The sequence below is a fragment of the Gymnoscopelus braueri genome (genome assembly GCF_963280865.1).
Source record: "Gymnoscopelus braueri genome assembly, chromosome: 5".
Lineage (NCBI taxonomy): Eukaryota > Metazoa > Chordata > Actinopteri > Myctophiformes > Myctophidae > Gymnoscopelus > Gymnoscopelus braueri.
This window is the reverse complement of record NC_137606.1, coordinates 31,139,608-31,158,212: the sequence shown is the minus strand read 5'-3', so window position 1 is coordinate 31,158,212 and position 18,605 is coordinate 31,139,608. Positions and strand designations below refer to the sequence as shown.

The 18,605-nt window shown below is 43.3% G+C and overlaps 1 protein-coding gene across 1 annotated transcript in view; it reads right to left on the bottom strand.

Moving 5' to 3' along the window:
* LOC308086198 (neurobeachin-like) overlaps window positions 1-16,828 on the bottom strand; it is a gene marked incomplete at its 5' end in the record, with an annotated part of 275,853 nt that extends 259,025 nt beyond the window's left edge. The window contains 1 exon segment of the mRNA XM_080429641.1: window positions 16,547-16,828. Coding sequence (XP_080285767.1) covers window positions 16,547-16,828 — 282 coding nt within the window.
* Between the last annotated feature and the right edge of the window lie 1,777 nt (window positions 16,829-18,605).

Here is an 18,605-nt window from a genome sequence, read left to right as displayed (position 1 = left end):
TCACATGTCGAGGGTGGTTTACTCAACGAATCCCCAAAAGCATTTCCACTTTGACCCATAGGGGGCACCACAACTGTGCAAAACGTAACCGTTTGATGCAAAAACATGATTTTTGGGGGGATCACTCCTCTCAAATTGAAAAGCAGGTGATCTCAGGAGTGACATGACGATGTCATTGGCCCGCTACATTTGTGGGAGGGGCTTATTTATTTTAGTGGGAGGGGCCTATTTCTTCAAATCAAAACGCCATGTATCACGAACACAGGATCCAATCAGCACCAAATTCGAATGGCACGTCACGCGGCCTCCGACGGTATTCCTCCAAGCATATTCCTCAAGTCCGGGCGGCGGAAACCTGCGACCGGCGTCGGCGCAACCACACTCTGCAATTGCCCTGAATTGCAACGCGTCTAGTTTAACATAATGTAGTCACCAGAACCAGACCGAGTGTTATTTTAGCAAGTTCAAGATTTCTTTGTCATTTGTTGAAAACTAATAATAAATAATATTAAGCATTCATGCTTCACTGACAAAATCTAACATCTTGCCATGGAAGGGGTGGGGGGCATTTGTTTTTATTGTGTAGTTTAATACAGAGGACTGCTCCTCTCTCCAGAATGAGCAAAGATAACAGCAGTACAGAAAAAATACATATCTTAAAAACAAGGCCTAATTGTCCAGGTATTTGCTGCAACTTACAATAATGTCGGTCCTAACTGAATTTAAATTGAATACAATCTGTGAAAACATATATGATTGGCCTACTTTTTACCCCCACGAGCCGTGGGACTCTATGGATGTCAATGTCATTCAGTTGGTTTGGTTGGTGGATTTAAAGAGTCTACACCATGAAAATCACTTTTTTCTTGTTTTTTTGTATTTTTTGGGGTCCCCAGTGTCTCTTGTACCCCAAAAAATGTTTTTTTTTTAAATTCAGTCATTCCTTCTCATTTCATGGATTTCCAGAATGGGCGTGTCTGAACAGGCGATCTCAGAATGGCAATGTTTATGAGGTCATAAACATTTTTGATGGCAAACCCAATGTTAAATGAAAAGTGCCCGAATCGCTCCGAAACTTTTTCTACCCCCCCTAAGTGGGGGTCTACGAACAAATACTTCGGGCTCGGATTTTGGCTCCGCCCCCCGGAAGTGGGTGAAACAGGCACCTCAAACACTTGGTGGAATTGTTCAAAAATGTTCAAAGTGTTTTTTTTTCGATTTTGTATTTTTCTTAGATGCTTCTTTTTATGCAGAATTTTTCAAATTTTTTTTTTTTTTTTATATATATTTTTTTATTAACAGAATTTTGTATTAACAGAATTGCTCAGTAGCCCCCCCCTGCCCAAGAGGACGTTTTGGTATTGCAGCTGAAAGTGCTGTATAAGCCAGAGACAATTGACTTGGGATGAGTATATCCGAGTGATGATTTAGGCTCAAACCTTTTGAAAAAGGTTTGAGGGACATACACCATATGATATTAAATATCAAATATATTTTTTAAATTCATGGTGTAGCTCCTTTAACACTTTGGGCCAAAGCACAAAGACTACCATCAATGTCTTGCTGTGGAATTTGCTGTGTACCTTCATGCGGATGAACCCTAATGATTTTGGTGACCCTGTGAACTTTCCTCTAGCGCCACCATTAGGCCACAATTTCCACTTGTGCACAATCTCCCAAATCAACCCGCGGCGCGGGTGGTCGAGTCAGGATTTCAGAGGCAATTATGCGGGCTGCGGGTGAGCGGGTCAGCCGCTCTCACGCAAAAAAAAAAAAAAAAACTATTTTGAACAACATGCTTTTTTATTTAGCCCGTGACAATGTTGTGCTACTGTAGACATTTAAAGCGACTTTGGGTACTTAAAGGGGTAGTTCACCCCCCAAATAACTTTTTTTCTATTGATTACTCACCCCATGGAGCCTTGAATTCATGGATATTTTTTTGTTTTTGTCGCATTCCTTCCTTTATTATTTGATTATAATAAATTTAGCCCCATTGATTCCGGTAGGAGACACAAATGCATTTGTGTCTCCTACCGGAATCAATGGGGACACATTTATTATAATCAAATTATTGGCTTAGGAATGTGACAAAAACAAAAAAATATCTATGAATTCAAGGCTCCAGATGGTCAGTAATCAATAGAAAAAAAATTATTTTGGGGGTGAACTACCCCTTTAAAAGAGCGCTATATAATATATATATATATATTCCCACCGCGGGTCGCGGGGCGGGTTGAGCCATAGATTTATATATGGGTTCGCGAGGCGGGTTGGGTTCCGTGGCGGGTTGGGGCGGGTCATGAAAAAACCGGACCCGCACATCACTAGTGTTTGGAGTCTTTGTTTTTTTTCCACACGGGAGGGGCTGGAGCAGCTCTGGAATCACCCATGGTGATTCTGAGAAGGAGAGGACAGATGGATCACTGTGTCAAAAAACATGGCTCCCATCCGCTTCCGTTCTATCTCCTTCTCTAAAACCCCTATAACTCCGAAACTTTTTACGCTGGGGGAAACGACTCATTTTGTATTCACGATCGCTCCGCCATTGTTACTCGCGTGAGAGATGTTATTGTTCCAGGCGTTAGCCAGGACCATCGGTCAAAATGGAGGCATGCTCTAGGACCCCTCATTGTTGTTTTTTTGTATTCTGCCATTTTGTATTCTCGATGTTGTATATCTATCTATATAAATAGTTCAGTCCTACTATAGGCAGTTTTTGATTTTTTTTGTAAGACTACAGCACATTGATTGCACCTGTGTGATCATTTCATCCCAGCACTGATTGGTGGCTGGTCTGAGGTGTTACCACTTATTATGAGTGTTGTTTGTGTCCTGTGCCTCATTCTGAAGAAGACCTTGTGTCTAAACGTTAATCTACAATAAAGCCTTGACCGGGCGCTTTTTGCAAAGTTACAGTGTGCTTGGTACCAGAGTACCCTAGGCCAAAGATCAATGATCGATTTTGTAATCGTATCAGCTGATCTGAGGCCGCATGTTCTGGACACTCGGGTGAAGAGAGGGGCGGAACTGTCAACTGATCACCATCTGGTGGTGAGTTGGTTCAGATGGCGGGGGAAGCCTCTGGACAGACCTGGCAAACCCAAGCGTGTAGTGCGGGTGAACTGGGAACGTTTGGAGGAGACCTCTGTTCGGAAGGAATTTAACTCCCACCTCCGGCGGGACTTCTCTGGCATCCCTGTGGAGGTTGGGGGCATTGAACAGGAATGGGCAATGTTCAAAGCCTCTATTGCTAAAGCTGCGGCTGTGAGCTGTGGTCAGAAGGTCTTAGGTGCCTCAAGGGGCGGTAACCCTCGAACACCCTGGTGGACAGCGGTGGTCAGGGAAGCCGTCCGACTGAAGAAGGAGGCCTATCGGGGTATGATATCCCAGGGGACTCCAGAGGTAGTTGCAAGGTACCGACAGGCCCGAAGGGCGGCAGCCACAGCTGTGACGGAGGCTAAGCAGCGGGTGTGGGAGGAGTTCGGGGAATCCATGGAGAAGGACTTTCGGGCGGCACCAAAGTTGTTCTGGACGACCATACGGCACCTCAGGAGGGGAAAGCGGGGAACCATCCAAGCTGTATACAGCAAGGATGGGGCTCTGCTGACTTCAAGTGAGGAAGTCGTAGGGAGGTGGAAGGAACACTTTGAGGAACTCCTAAACCCAATGACATCAGACCCACCCTCCCTGACAGGAGCAGAGCCTGAGGATGATGGGGGATCGGCGTCAATCTCCCGGAAGGAAGTCACTGAGGTAGTTAAACAACTCCACAGTGGCAAAGCTCCGGGGGTTGATGAGATTCGTCCAGAAATGCTGAAGGCTCTGGGTGTTGAGGGGCTGTCTTGGTTGATACGTCTTTGCAACATCGCGTGGAAGTCTGGGACAGTACCGAGGGAGTGGCAGACTGGGGTGGTGGTCCCACTTTTCAAAAAGGGGGACCAGAGGTTGTGTGCCAATTACAGAGGTATCACATTACTCAGCCTCCCTGGGAAAGTTTATGCCAAGGTACTGGAAAGGAGGGTCCGGCCGATAGTCGAACCTCAGATTCAAGAGGAGCAATGTGGTTTCCGTCCTGGTCGTGGAACAACTGACCAACTCTTTACTCTGGCAGGGATCCTGGAGAGGGCCTGGGAGTATGCATATCCGGTCTACATGTGTTTTGTGGATTTGGAGAAGGCATATGACCGGGTCCCCCGGGAGTTTCTGTGGGAGGTGCTGCGGGAATATGGGGTGAGGGGGACCTTGTTGAGGGCCATCCAATCTCTGTACGCCCAAAGCGAGAGCTGTGTCCGTGTGCTCGGCAGTAAGTCGGATTATTTTCCAGTGGGGGTTGGTCTCAGACAGGGCTGCGCCTTGTCACCTATCCTGTTTGTGATTTTCATGGACAGGATCTCGAGGCGAAGTCGTGGCGGAGAGGGTATACGGTTCGGTGAGCTAAGGGTTGCGTCACTGCTTTTTGCGGATGATGTGGTCCTGATGGCACCATCGGTCCGGGACCTTCAGCTCTCACTGGATCGGTTCGCAGTCGAGTGTGCGTCGGCTGGGATGAAAATCAGCATCTCCAAATCTGAGGCCATGGTTCTCAGCAGGAAACCGGTGGATTGTGCAGTCCGGGTAGGGAATGAGGCTTTGCCCCAGGTGAAGGAGTTTAAGTATCTCGGGGTCTTGTTCACGAGTGAGGGGAGGACGGAGCAGGAGATCAGCCGGAGAATCGGAGCAGCAGGAGCGGTATTGCAGTCGCTGTACCGCACTGTGGTGACGAAAAGAGAGCTGAGCCAGAAGGCAAAGCTCTCGGTCTTCCGAGCAATCTTCGTTCCTACTCTCACCTATGGTCATGAAGTGTGGGTCATGACCGAAAGAATAAGGTCGAGGGTACAAGCGGCCGAAATGAGTTTTCTCAGACGGGTGGCTGGCATCTCCCTTAGAGATAGGGTGAGAAGTTCGGTCACCCGGGAGAGACTCGGAGTAGAGTCGCTGCTCCTTCGCTTGGAAAGGAGCCAGCTTAGGTGGTTCGGGCATCTAGTACGGATGCCTCCCGAGCGTCTCCCTAGGGAGGTCCTCGCTGCACGTCCCACTGGGAGGAGACCCCGGGGCAGACCAAGGACCAGATGGGCGGATTACATCTCCACACTGGCCTGGGAACGCCTCGGGATCCCCCAGGAGGAAGTTGCTAATGTTGCTCAGGAGAGGAAGGTCTGGAGCTCTCTGCTGGAACTGTTGCCCCCGCGACCCGACTCCGGATAAGCGGTTGAAGATGGATGGAGATGGACAGTGTGCGGACTTCTATAATTTTTTTATCTTAATCCCCTCATTGTTCACCCTTGAAAAATCAATAATGGGATGACCCAAGACTGCTAATTGATACCAATATTGCAATACCCGTTTCCTTTGGTAGGGTTTACCACACACCTGTTACTATACTGTAACTGTGTGCAGAATAATTAGGCATGTTAGATATACATTTTTCAAAACTCATATTTAAATAAAACATATTGTTTGACGATTATTGTCCAAAATGTAACTACAAAAATGTATAGAGATTTGTTTGAAGAATTCCTCGATGAATTGAATACACAGGACCTGAGTTATCCTTTTAGCATTATTTTGTATAAATCTGTGCCACCGTGCCTTGTTTTTGCAAACTGTTAAATAAAGTATTGAAAATGATAAAACAAATCTCTCTTAGCGTCTCTATTCCGGGAACACATTCTGCGAAAATAGGGGAACATATAGCAATGTATGTGCAGTTGTGCACGTTTGGCAAAAATAGCATATACAAGCCCACAACACATCACGTTGAGAGTGAGATGCCACGTGAACTTGTAGATTGTCTATTTTCCCTATTTGACATACCAGTTTAAGTGTTTTAACCATCATTGATGGACGTTTGAGATCATTGACATGGTGCCTGTTGGCGGCTGGAGTCTTGAAAAAATCACTACCTCTCTCTGTCTGTCATTTTACTCCTATCCTGCATTTGATTTAGCATCTGAGTTGATGGGCTCAGGTTTATCACGAGTCGCAGCGTGCTGCGTTATTTTAACAAACTGTCTTGATCAAGACAAAAAAGACATTCCACAACAATGACATGTGTACCATCGATGTAATAAGAGAAACGTAGTGTACACATGTGGAAAAATACCTAAAAAAACAGTCTGTGGTTATGCAAAATATCCCTAGTACTTACCTATTCAAATATGAAAAAATGCAGCTACCAATATTTATAAGTGACTTTACAGAAAAGCAAGCCCAACGTCACTTATAATAAGCAGACTTGGCAACACAGCTGCAGGTTCAAAACACAATGCCGGTAGAAGCAGTCTATTCAGTGAGTGGGTGGAGTCTATGCTCTGGAGCCAGGCTAACTTGAAATGACTTGAAATATAAGAACATTGTCACAAATACTCAAAACCAATCCAATCCAACCAATCTAAACTTTCTTTCTCTGGCCAAAAAACATCAAAAGGAGAGGTAGCACAATTGTGGGGCTAGAATTTCAGATAGGATGGTCTGGCAAGACTTGGAATAATTTAGTCAAGCTGAACATTTTTTTATGATTCTGAGCATTACTCATACTGAGATTGAATACTTGCATATGAAATGCATCAGCGCAGATGATATATCTTGTCCTGTCTTTTCAGCAGCAGGGTCAGTACTCTCTCCCTTTCTCATAAACAGTAAACTATAAAAACCTCAAAATTGTTATTGTATGCTGGCTGGCAAAGATCTATCACATCTATCATACAGTCCTTTGTCACTTTGTTGTCACGGTCATGTGGAACTGTGCCAAGTGTGGCGCATGGTTTTGAACTCTTCCGGGTTGCTATAATACCAAACTAAAACAGAAAGTAAACTAATGATCAAGCCTGTAATCACTTGATAAGTGATTTTCACTTATCATAAGAGGTATTATGATTTCTTTTTGATAACATTACTAAGTGAACTGGTATCACTCATGCTCAATCTTGTTACACCATTTAATTCCTGTGAAATGACATCTACTGGGAAGGAAATCTGATTTATAACACATTATCTTAATTACAGCTTTCAGCTGTTGGCTGCCTTAACATGAAATATTAATAACACGCACACAGCTTTTAATTGGCCTTGATAAATAGAGTACGGTCGTCATTAAACCATCTGGTTATTTAGCACTTACTTTTGCCTTAAAACAATCGTTTTTAGTGTCATATGATGTTTTTTATAACCACATTTTTTATACTTAGTTAGAAGTGCTCCATACAGTAGTTGTGCAGTGTTTACTATAGAATACAACAGAAAACTATTTTTGTCTAGTTGAAATGTAATGATTTTACACATTTAGAAACAAGAGGCAATAAATAGAATGTACACACGTATGCTATGCTTTGAAAGTAACTCCTTAATAGTTAAGGATCAGTGATCAGTCACTGATCAAAGTCTGATGTGTGTTAAGCTAATTATAATAGGTTGTTTTATGCCATTAATGGTAATGAAAATAATTGATTCGGCAACTTGGCATGTTTGCGACAAGGCAGTAAATATAACTTTCTCGTCAGTTGTTTCTCAGTATGGTGCTTTTGTCATTAGCAGTTACTAAGCAGTCACAAATAAGCAATAAATCGCTCACCAAAAATAACAGATCTACAAGCTTGTCGATCTGCTATTTTTGGTGCACAGCACCGGCATACAACTAAGTATAAATCAGGCTTGAGTGAGTCTTCTGAGGAAACAGACCACAAACTGCAGGTGATTTGATACAGAGCTGGAGAGGATACTACGACAACAAAAACGATGCTTTCCATATTAGTGAAATATATTGCATAGTCAAAAATACAACATAATAGTGCAGTATCTGCTGCACATGGTGATAATCATCATCATCATCCTTCGATAAATGCACAAAATCTCTGTTCATCTCTGCACCGTCCAACCGATTAACTTCAAACTCGGCGCGTGCCACCGAGGACCTGAGGGAGTGCTCAGTGGTTCTTCAATATTGTAAATCCACAAATCCCCATATATGGAGATCCCTGTTGTCATCAGTCTGTCTGTGTCCCTTTTATGCCGATATATAGAGATCCCTGATGTCATCAATGTCACATCATAGTACTGACCTCCAAGTACTACGATTATGGATACTGCTAAGTACTCTGACAACGGGTACATCGGGTACTCTGACAATAGGTACAATACAACGGGTCAGAGGGTACTCTGACAACAGGTCCAATGGGTATTGCATAACCCAAGGGGAACGCGTTCCCAACGGGCATCGGCCTAATAATAAGTGTACTTTGTACTTAAATAGTAATTGTGTCCCCTTCAGTTTTTGAGGGGATATTGACAAATATCAAGACAAATAGATAATGTAATTATGAGACTATCTGAGCACCTCCATGAATGTCATACCCTGCCAACTGACTCTCCACATTTCAATAAATATTCTTCACATCTCACCTAATATTCCGTGCTTGCCGTGTTTGACGTATCAGATTATAGCTGTCCAGTGCGAATAGGGCTTAAATAGCTTTCTACATGACTGGTGTTATTAAGGTGTCAGTAATTGACTGATGAACACTGGTGTTTATAAGCCCTTTTATTTTGCTCAGTGTCCATTACTAAAATTGGTTGACAAATGACTCACATTATTTACAGATTAAAAATATAATATGATATTATTGCAGGGAAAAAACAGTGTGTTCCCGAGGTCCTCTTCGTTTAGTTTAGAGGTGTAAATGACTGGATGAAATTATTTTCTTTATAAGCTCCATAAATTGCAGTGACAAAATAGATAATCAAAAGTAAAATCTAAAATAATAAAACAAAAATATTGAATATATATACATATAAGGTGTGTACTCAATATATAAATTATAAAATAAAAATAAAGGCATGGTACCTCAGTGTCTTGCGCAAGTAGCAGCAGATATATATATTGTTTTTTAAAGGGTGACACTTGCTATGCATCCCATGTCTATTATGCTTCGGGGGATATGAGCATCCACGCTTGTTTCACGGATGTGGCAACACCAGCGCTTGTTTGACGCACATGATTTGGCAACCCGGGAGCCAGTGAACACAAAACCCGCTAATAAACAGTGCACATTTGGGGAAAGCGAAATAATGGGCTTCGGTGTTCCGTGCACATGGTAATGGTCAATGGCTGTGTGCAAATGCAGATCAATCGTTCCAGCCACTGAGGAGAACCGGGCAGAAGAGTTTGTGGGGCACGCACAGTCAGACGCACAGACGCACACACAGAGCCACAGAGCTTTGTAGAATTATAGGATGATAAAAACTCAATAAGGTCAAATATAAATGCAACGTAATCTGCTTATAACACTGTATAATTACAGGTATAAGCAATCATTCACAAGTACTCAATGAAATCATAACACATTATAAAGCCTCTTATAATGACTCATAAGGTCAAGTATCATAATCATCATACTATGATGATCTGTGATGATCGGTTAAGTGACGCTGTCGAGTAATAACAGGCCAAGACCAATGGTCTTTCTTTTTGGGGCTTTTCTCTTTTCTGCCTTTATTTGGATACTATAAGCCACCAAATCTCTGTCCGCAAAAATAAATGTCTGTCCGCAGATATCTGTCCGGGGCGTAACTCGGGAGCGATAGACCAAATGGTCCCAGATTCGTGATGTGAACTTCAGATGACTCCTTGATGAACGTGCCAAACGGCAATTGGGAGGGGCTTATGGATCCTGGGGTTCCTGGGGAGGACAGGAGGCACAGTACTTTCTGAATCCTGATGTCTGAGCTGAGGTGGAGGCATCGGTTCGAGGCTTCTCTGGTAGGTCTGTCAGACCTTAGGGATAGGCAGTGGTGTCGTGGAGGCCACACGGGGTAGTGCGGTGTGTGGCCAGTAATTTTTTCACGCGCAATGTACGGCACGGTACAGTGCATGCGTGTGACGCACGTGCACGCTAGAACGTGCCCCCCCCGTACCCAAATGGCCAAGTAGCCAAATGGCTACTTTACGGGTTTACAAGTGAGTGTGAAAATGTTTCCTCAGATTCCTCACACCTATTAGAGCCGGTACACAGCATGTTGCCTTCAGTAGGGCTGCTGCCAGTATCCTATCTGCACGCAGCAATGCCTCAGCCACCGTCAAAGAAGAGAAAGATACTCGTTCAAAGCAAACTTTTAGTTTCAACTCTAGAATTCATGGCATTTCTTGAATTTGTATTAGTTTAAAAAGACTAAAACTAAGCTAAAAAACATTTCCTATACAAACATGTTTCCTAATTTAAGGTAAAATAAAATGCGTGTGGTGTGCGCGTGCCATGCGCGTGCCGTGCGCGCGGAAATTAACGTCATTAAAATACCGTCCTGCCAGTAAAAAGAAATCACCACGACACCGCTGGTGATAGACAGGGCTTCGTGAGACGTTACTTTGGCTGGATTTTGGTGATGTTTGTGCCGGGCTTAGCGTGACGTTCGTGCCAGGTTAAAAAAAAGCTACTTTCAAAGCTACTTTAGCTATAGCTACCTAGATCATTGTCATTAATATATAACTTTATAGTTTACACAATGTATATCTTTTATTGTTATTATTTATCAGGTTTATCTGTCATTGCTTGACACATCTAATGCTTTCACATGAGCAAATCCTACACTAGGCCAGCGCACATCCTAGTACTTAAAGGGCCATTTCACCCCTGGACGTCTTTTAATGAAGTTTAGGAGTCAAGAAACAAGATCCTGGGTTTTTTTTGTGAATAATCTGTGTTTTTAGATATCTAGTAATCTTCGCAAACGTCGTGACGTTATTTGCGTCATGAGAGATATGTCTCATTCCTTTCCGCACTACATGTCTTGGCGCGTCTCAGTCAGACCAGCTCCACAGACAGACCCAATGGTGTGTCCGTAACACTTTGTTCAACCTTCTTTCCCCACTCGGCCACTCCCATTAGCTGTGGCCAGCGGGCAACCCCCCTTGCAGAGTGAGGCATTGCTTTACCTGAGTTATCTTCTGATAGTTGTACTTGAATGTTGACATGAAATAATAATCCTGTGTAGTGTTTCATAAGCGCAAGCTTGAAAAGAAAATACAGCGTGGAGTGGCAGCACTGGTAAACAAACACCGTCACGAAAGGCTAGGATCATAATACCAAGGATGTGACAGTGATGTCAATACTATGCGACACGGAAGTGAAACTGCATAAAGATACTAAGGATTTGCAGGGATATGACATCACTAACGAATCCTTGGACATATATGTAACTAGTTGAACGTGTGCGAGGACAGCCAGTGTTGCCAGATATTGTGAGAGAAATAAGCAGCCAGGTCTATGAAAACAAGCCCAAAAGAAAAATAACTATGCCAAGAGCACTTTACCTAGACATGGGATATTATATATTTGAAAATTGCTGATCTACAAGCTCACAACGCTTCGCAACCCATTGTGAGCTTGTAGATCTGCTATTTACAAACAAATCTTGAGGGGGAAAAAGTCCAAAATGTGGATTATTATTTTTTTTTTTGCAAAATATTTTTATTTGCTTTTCAAAATGTGGAATATTTTTGACACATATTTGTTAGGGGCTCCCTGCCACAAATTATAATTTCAGATGAGGGTCTGTGGAAAAATACATGAACATGTTTGAGAACCACTGGTTTAAACAGCAATCAAAACATTTGGAAACAAGCCCAAATATCAACTACATTTTAGAAAGAAGCCGCTTATAATAAGCAGACATGGCAACACTGGCATGCTGTTTGGATGTTATTGTTGGAGATCACACCCACATGCGACCTCCCCTGCCACAAGGAGGTGCAGTGCACCAAAGCATTATGGTCATTGTAGTAATGCAGCAGTCCAGTCAAACCCTAGTCAAACACACAGATTTCATAATCTTTCTGGCCATAGGTTGCAAATTTTTAATTGCGCTACTGTTATCTACTACAAATACTATTACCATTGAGTGATTGCAGTTTCTTCCAGGGGTGAAATGCTCCTTTAATTACTGGTCACTCACTGACTTTTTCTTTTGGCCAGGATCATGTATTATAATTCTCATACTTGTAATACATTATAATGATTTTATAATGTATTGTAATAACTGTTATAATGCCATATAGTAAGGATTATAAGTCACTATAAGTGGTCATTGGGTGCTTTAATAAAAGTAAAATAAATAACATTCAATTTATGAAAGAACACCCCTTCAGGAATGTAATTACTTTACTTAAAGCACACAATGACCACTTATAGTGACTTATAATTACACTATAATGCTTTATAATTATTTATAATATAGGGTTATATTATAACTATAATGTATTACAACTATGATAATTACAATACACTATGATAGATCTGTGTGTATGTCAGAATCAGAATTATGTTTTTTTTTAGGTACGTAATACGTATGCACATAAGTGAAATGTGTCGTGTCTTAGTTGACTTCATCATAGTTTCACAGAGTAGGACATTCTGCTTCTATTCTGGAGAAGAATTGCTTGTTTCTTCCCAACAAATGTCATCATCACCGTCCCACAATAGGCCAACAGCAAACAGACATTGGTTATCATTCCCTTTAATTTTAAACACTGGCCTATAGTGTGAACTACTGAAAGACCTAACTTAGTAGTGTAGCAACAGCCAGACCTTTCCTCCAGTGCTGGCATGCTGCTAGATCAAAGTGAAAAAAAAATTGGAGAAGAAAGGTCAACTTTGGGCCCTGGTGCAAAAATAAATAAATAAAGGGACACTGGTGTAGAAAAATCCATGTTGAAAAGAGATCCGCAGCTGTAGTAGTGCTCTACTCCTTACACACAGTTCCAGTGAAAATGGTGCAGTAAATGTCAGGGTGCAAGGTGTTAAAGAGTAAGGCCACTGCAGTACTACGTTCTTTCTTGTCTGTACATGCCAAGGGCTAAAAATTCCCTGCTCCATAAACAGGCTTTCTGTTGTGGTGGAACAGGTCATAATTAATCTCTAGTGTGCTTACAAGAAGTCGAACAGTGCAGTGCACAATAATGCTGCTGCTGCTGCGCTGCTACTGTAGATGGGTAAAACATATGGAAATGTGGAAAGCATTCTACAAGCACATTATGATAGTACATTCTTTAGCAAGAGCTGATTAGGCAAAATAAGAGTACAGGACATCTTGATAGTGGCTGCATAGACCCCTTAACAGACGACGTCACACTGGTTGCAAGATATAAGAACCAGTATTGCGCGTGCAGGTCCAGCACCGAGTGTGCGTTCGGAAATTGCGCACCGGAGCGCACTCGCCTATTAGTTTGTATTGGCCAGTGCGCTCATTGCTGCTTTTCCGAACGCACCCTATGTTGGGAATTGATTGCATGAAACAATCACCTGTGTGTTCAGTCTCAATGTTGGTAAACAAATAATTGGTCTATAGGTTCAAAGCCCAAAGCCCTATCAACATTTAACCAACACATTCTTTGTATCCCTGGCTCGCCTCATTATTAAACAGAACTTGACAGAAAAAGTCTGCTTTTTTGTCACCATAATTTCTATACTGCCACTATAATCCCAGAAATAGATATAAAAATTTCCAGCATTAACATTTTGCTCTTATCCAGAATTAAGTGCAAAGCATGAGAAGGTAGAGCCGAGTTAGCCTGGTAAAGCCCCTCCCTCCGGAAATCTCATTTCCATTTGATTTCAGGAAGGAGCCTGGCATCATAGATATAGAAACCTAGATACCTCATTGGCCTCTGCAGTTCGTTGGAGCGATCTGTTTGGTATGGTGGCTGCCATATTTCCGGGGGGAATGGGCACTGGCCAATCACAGCGTGTTGACTAGTAGACTACTGGCCAACCACAGCGAGTCTTTTCCAGGACTTGTCAGAATCTAGTTGTCCCGCCCCCACCTGCCTCTGATTGGCCAACTGAACGCCCCCTTCTGTGACGCACGCGGAAATTTCCAGCTGCCCCCCCCCCCCCCCCCCCCCCGGAAGCGGAAGCGCGACCGCCATACAGACGCTTCAGAGCCAGAGGAGGCGTCTACCTTTATATGTCTATGTCTGGCATGAGAACTGTTTTTGTCTGTGGGCTGGAGTTGGGCGGGAGTAATACCGTTGACTGACAACCCCTTCAGCCAATCAGCAGTTGTTCCCCTTCAGCCAATCAGCACTCCGTTTTTACCACCACCAGACCAATGTGACGCAACAGGACTTTTGAAAGGGCCATGCCGAAAATAGGTTGCCTTATTCGGATACATGCGTGTCACTGCCTACCCCTGCCGGTTCTCTGAATTTGTATTTTAAAAAAAGGCTCTGTCATGATTAATTGACCACATATATGAAGTTAAACAACTAAATTCTATCCGAACGATATCTTAAAAGTAAATTCCGTGCCTCAAAAAAAGAAGTTAGAGAGCGTTTTGAAGTTTTAAAAGAGAGACGAAAACAGCGCACAGAAAACAATGGCTGCCGTTCCATTTTGGTCGGCTGCACTCGGATCCATTTGGGTTCACTCGAACTCGCCACCTGATTGGCCAACTTTCGCTGTCAATCACAGAACGATGAGCGAGGAGGGGCTTTACCAGGCTAAGGACGCTGATAGGCTCGTCCACTTGGTGGACGACGAAAAAAAGACAAATAAGCCCTCATGCCAGACTCCTTCCTGAAATCAAATGGAAATGAGATTTCCGGAGGGAAGGGCTTTACCAGGCTAGAGGCCAGTGTCTTGCTCAAGGAAATATAAACATGAAATATGGCAGAGATCAAACGTGTGACAGTTTGATGGGGGGGGTCACTATATCCAGCAAGCCACGCAGTCCAGACGTTAGCCACCTGCAATGGGAGTTGAAACCAAGGTGAGGCCAGTAAGAGGTGGACGTGACCAGTGACAGGTGATATAGGTCCTCTTTAATGAGCGGAAACACTAGCTCTGTCACTCTGGGCCAGAGCTAATCAAACACACCCCTCTAAACTGATCATCACAAGTCTCAAGAGAGTCTGTGATGATCGGTTAAGTGATGCTGTCGAGTGTTAACAGGCCAAGACCAAGGCTTGGGTCTTTCTTTTTGGGGCTTTTCTCCATTCTGCCTTTATTTGGATAGCACAGTGAGGAAACAGGGTAGCACAGTGAGGAAACAGGGGAGTGGCACGCAGCAAAGGCTGTCGGGCTCGGGAATCGAACCCGCGACTCGGTGTCAGGCTGCATCAGAGCCTAAGTGGTATATGCGCCTTAACCACTAGGCACCCCAGTCTTTCTTGGCCTGATTTCAACACTCACCAGCATCACAGTGCCTAATAAATCTCACACAGTAAAATACTCAGTGTTAATTTAACTAACTTAACTAACATATCCGTGCCATTTGGAAAGAAGGCCCCTTAAAAAGGGATAGTTCACCCCCAAAATGACTTATTTTCTATCAATTAAACACCCCATGAAGCATTGAATTAATGGAGCTTTTTTTGTTTCTGTCACATTCCTAAGCCAATAATTTGATGAGCGGCGGCGGCTCCGGTAGGAGACTCAAAGTGTCAACTTTGTGTCTCCTACCGGATACATTAGCATCTTTCCGCCGGTCATCAAATTATTGGCTTAGGAATGCGACAAAAACAAACAAATAGCCATGAATTCAAGGCTTCATGAGGATTGTAATTGATAGAAAATAAGTAATTTTTTGGGTGAACTATCCCTTTAAGGCCCACTAATGATGAAGATGACACCAAAAGGCTATAGCACATCACACAGAAACACCAGCAGCCTGTTATGCCTCATCATCATCATCATCATCTGCACTGACAACATCTGCAGGGAATGGGATCTTCATGAAGTGGAACCAAACACATTAGTTCAGGCATATGTGCAGCTGAACATCCAGAGGTTGTAACATGTGCCTACTGCCTACAAATGCTGTCAAGTTGTAACTCTGCAAAGAGTGAAAACTTCAATATTTTGTCAGCATCCCACTCCCCTCAATAGCATGTGCCACATATTTACATCAATTAGTGCTCTTTGGTCTCCACATATGGATCTGAATGGTGAAAATGTAAGAATCCCTTATTTCAGAGTGAATTGCTTCAAATTGGAAGCATTGTTAACCACAACAAGACATGCTGTAAGTCAGTGGTTATCAACCTTTTCAGGCCATGACACCCCAAAATGATCATATTTGAACTGGGGACCCCCCCACCCTGATAAGCACTTGAAATGTAGGAGTTGAGGCATCACATTTTCGGTTCCACAGATAAATATTGTGAAAATAGCAGATCTACAAGCTCACAAGCTTATGGGTCGTCTGTTTTCACAATTTTGCCTTTTCCTTATAATATTTGACAATTTGGCCAATGTTTGACCAGTTTTTATAGTATAGTTTGTTGATTACTTTTGACGCAATAATGGTCTTTTTCCTTATGAGTGTATCAAAAAGGTCTGAAAAGTCCTTAAATTGTCACTTCACTGTCATCTAGGGACCCCCTCAAAATCGACCCACAGGTTGAGAACCACTGCCGTAAGTAATAATGACTGCAATACAACATCCAAGTGACCACTTGTCTCAAAGCAACGATGCCTATATGTACGAGCAGTGTGAAATAATGTTTAAGTCTTACCAAATTCAACACCGTCTCGACAATATCCCGGTTGCTAACATCTCCGACCTGGATCAGTCCGATGAGAACGGCGAATTTCATCCTGATATTCCGGATCGGAACCGATGATGGGTTGATCATCCCGGCCGGTAGGACCACGGAGCCAGAGGCAGACATCATGTTCTCAGTGGAGCCTCCTGTCGCCCCCTGCAGCAGCAGCCCGTGACCTGGGGCTGGCTGTCGGTCCGAAAGCGACATGATCGAGCCCCCCGGCATTGTCACCGGTTGTTTCTCGCTTGACATTTCGAAGCCAGTAGAAGCCCGGGTATACAGTGCGGCGATCCCACTTGTGACACCAATGTAACGGTGTATAATGTGACCTACCTACGTTCCACTGAGACCGCTTAAAGTAAGACGAGGGAAGAACATTCAGGAACCTCCTGACTTAAAAGAAGAAGGAAAAACATGTCACAGTGACATCCTCTGTCAGTCGCACAAGACCAGTCGCACTGAAGTAAATCCGTCAACACTTTAACGAGGCTCTGATTAGGTGTCATATATCCATAAATCCACGGACAGAGAGAGAGAGACAGAAGCTGTGCACCAAGCTGTGTGGAACAGCTCTCATCAAGGATGCGCGCCTCCGTCTCTCTGCTCTGCTCTCTGCTGCTGTCGCGGTCATGCTGTCGCCCCCTGCCGGCTGCTGCGGGTCCACTCACCACCCCTGAGTGTTTGAAATCAGTGGTGGAAAAAGTACTCACATTATTTACTTAAGTAAAAGTCTCAATACTGCAATGTAGAAATACTCGAATAGTAAAAGTCCAGAATTCTGAATTTACTTGAGTAAAAGTACAAAAGTTTCGGTATTAAAATTAGTAAAACCAAAAGTAAAAGTACTCATTGTGCAGAATGTCCCATTTCACAAGTTCAAAATGTATAAACAATCATTTGAATGATAGCAGATCTACAAGCTCACCATTTTTCGCATGGCCACGCATTATGACGAGCTTGTAGATCTGCTATTTTCAAATGGTCAAAATATAAATAGGGCTGAAGTGGTTAGTGTGTAATAAGAATCCAAATCTACAAAGTAACAAGTAACTACATAGTTTACATATAATATTTTCCTCTGAGATGTAGTGGGTTAGAAGTAAGAAATATTTAGAATACTGAATAAAGTTAAAAAAAACAGTACAGTACTTGAGTAGGCCTACATACTTTCCACCACTGCTCGCCACCCCTACATGCTTGAAAGGGTAGGACAATTATGGTCCTTAGTGCTTTGTGCCAAAAGCTCACATTAAATGGACATGTTGCATCATCATGTCTTGTCTTCTAAACAGCGCAGAACAGAACATCTCCCATGGTCCCTGCCGGCCAGGCTGTCGACTTTTGTTTCCTTTGTAATCATTTTAATAACGTTTTTAGATTACAAAAGGAGTAATAAGGTTTGTTCCTTTTGGTTTTGGTAGTAGGCCAATGTTGTTTACACACTGATTTGTTTGCACAAATATGACCTTTGATAATTGTTTGCAATGGTTATGTTCCCTTTGAAATGACATAAATTGTTCAATAGTAAGTCCAGTTGGGGGCATGGTGGCGCAGTCGGTAGCACTGTCGCCTCACAGCTAGAAGGTCCTGGGTTCGATTCCCGCAGGGGACGCTGTGGGCGCTGGGGGCGTGTTCTCTCCTCCGCGTCATCAGTGCCCATACCCTAGGTGGGGTTGGCGAAAGGGCCTTTCTGTGTGGAGTTTGCATGTTCTCCCCGTGTCTCCTAGCGGGTGGGGGATGAGCCGTACCGTAGTGCATTCTGTGAGGCCAGCGATTGGCTGAGGTTTCTCCAGTCAATGTGGGAGGGATCAGATTAGCATTAGGGTGTGTCCCTGTTTGGACCATTTGCATGTCATTTACACATGACATGGTCAAAAGGTCCTGGGTTCGATCCCGGGCTTGTGCAAGGCCTACTTTGCTTTAAACATTACACCAAGCAGTACATGTTGTAATTACAAACATCTTAATAGTTTGTTGTACTGTAGACCGACATGGTCTACAGTACATGGTCTGTAGACCATGTACTGTA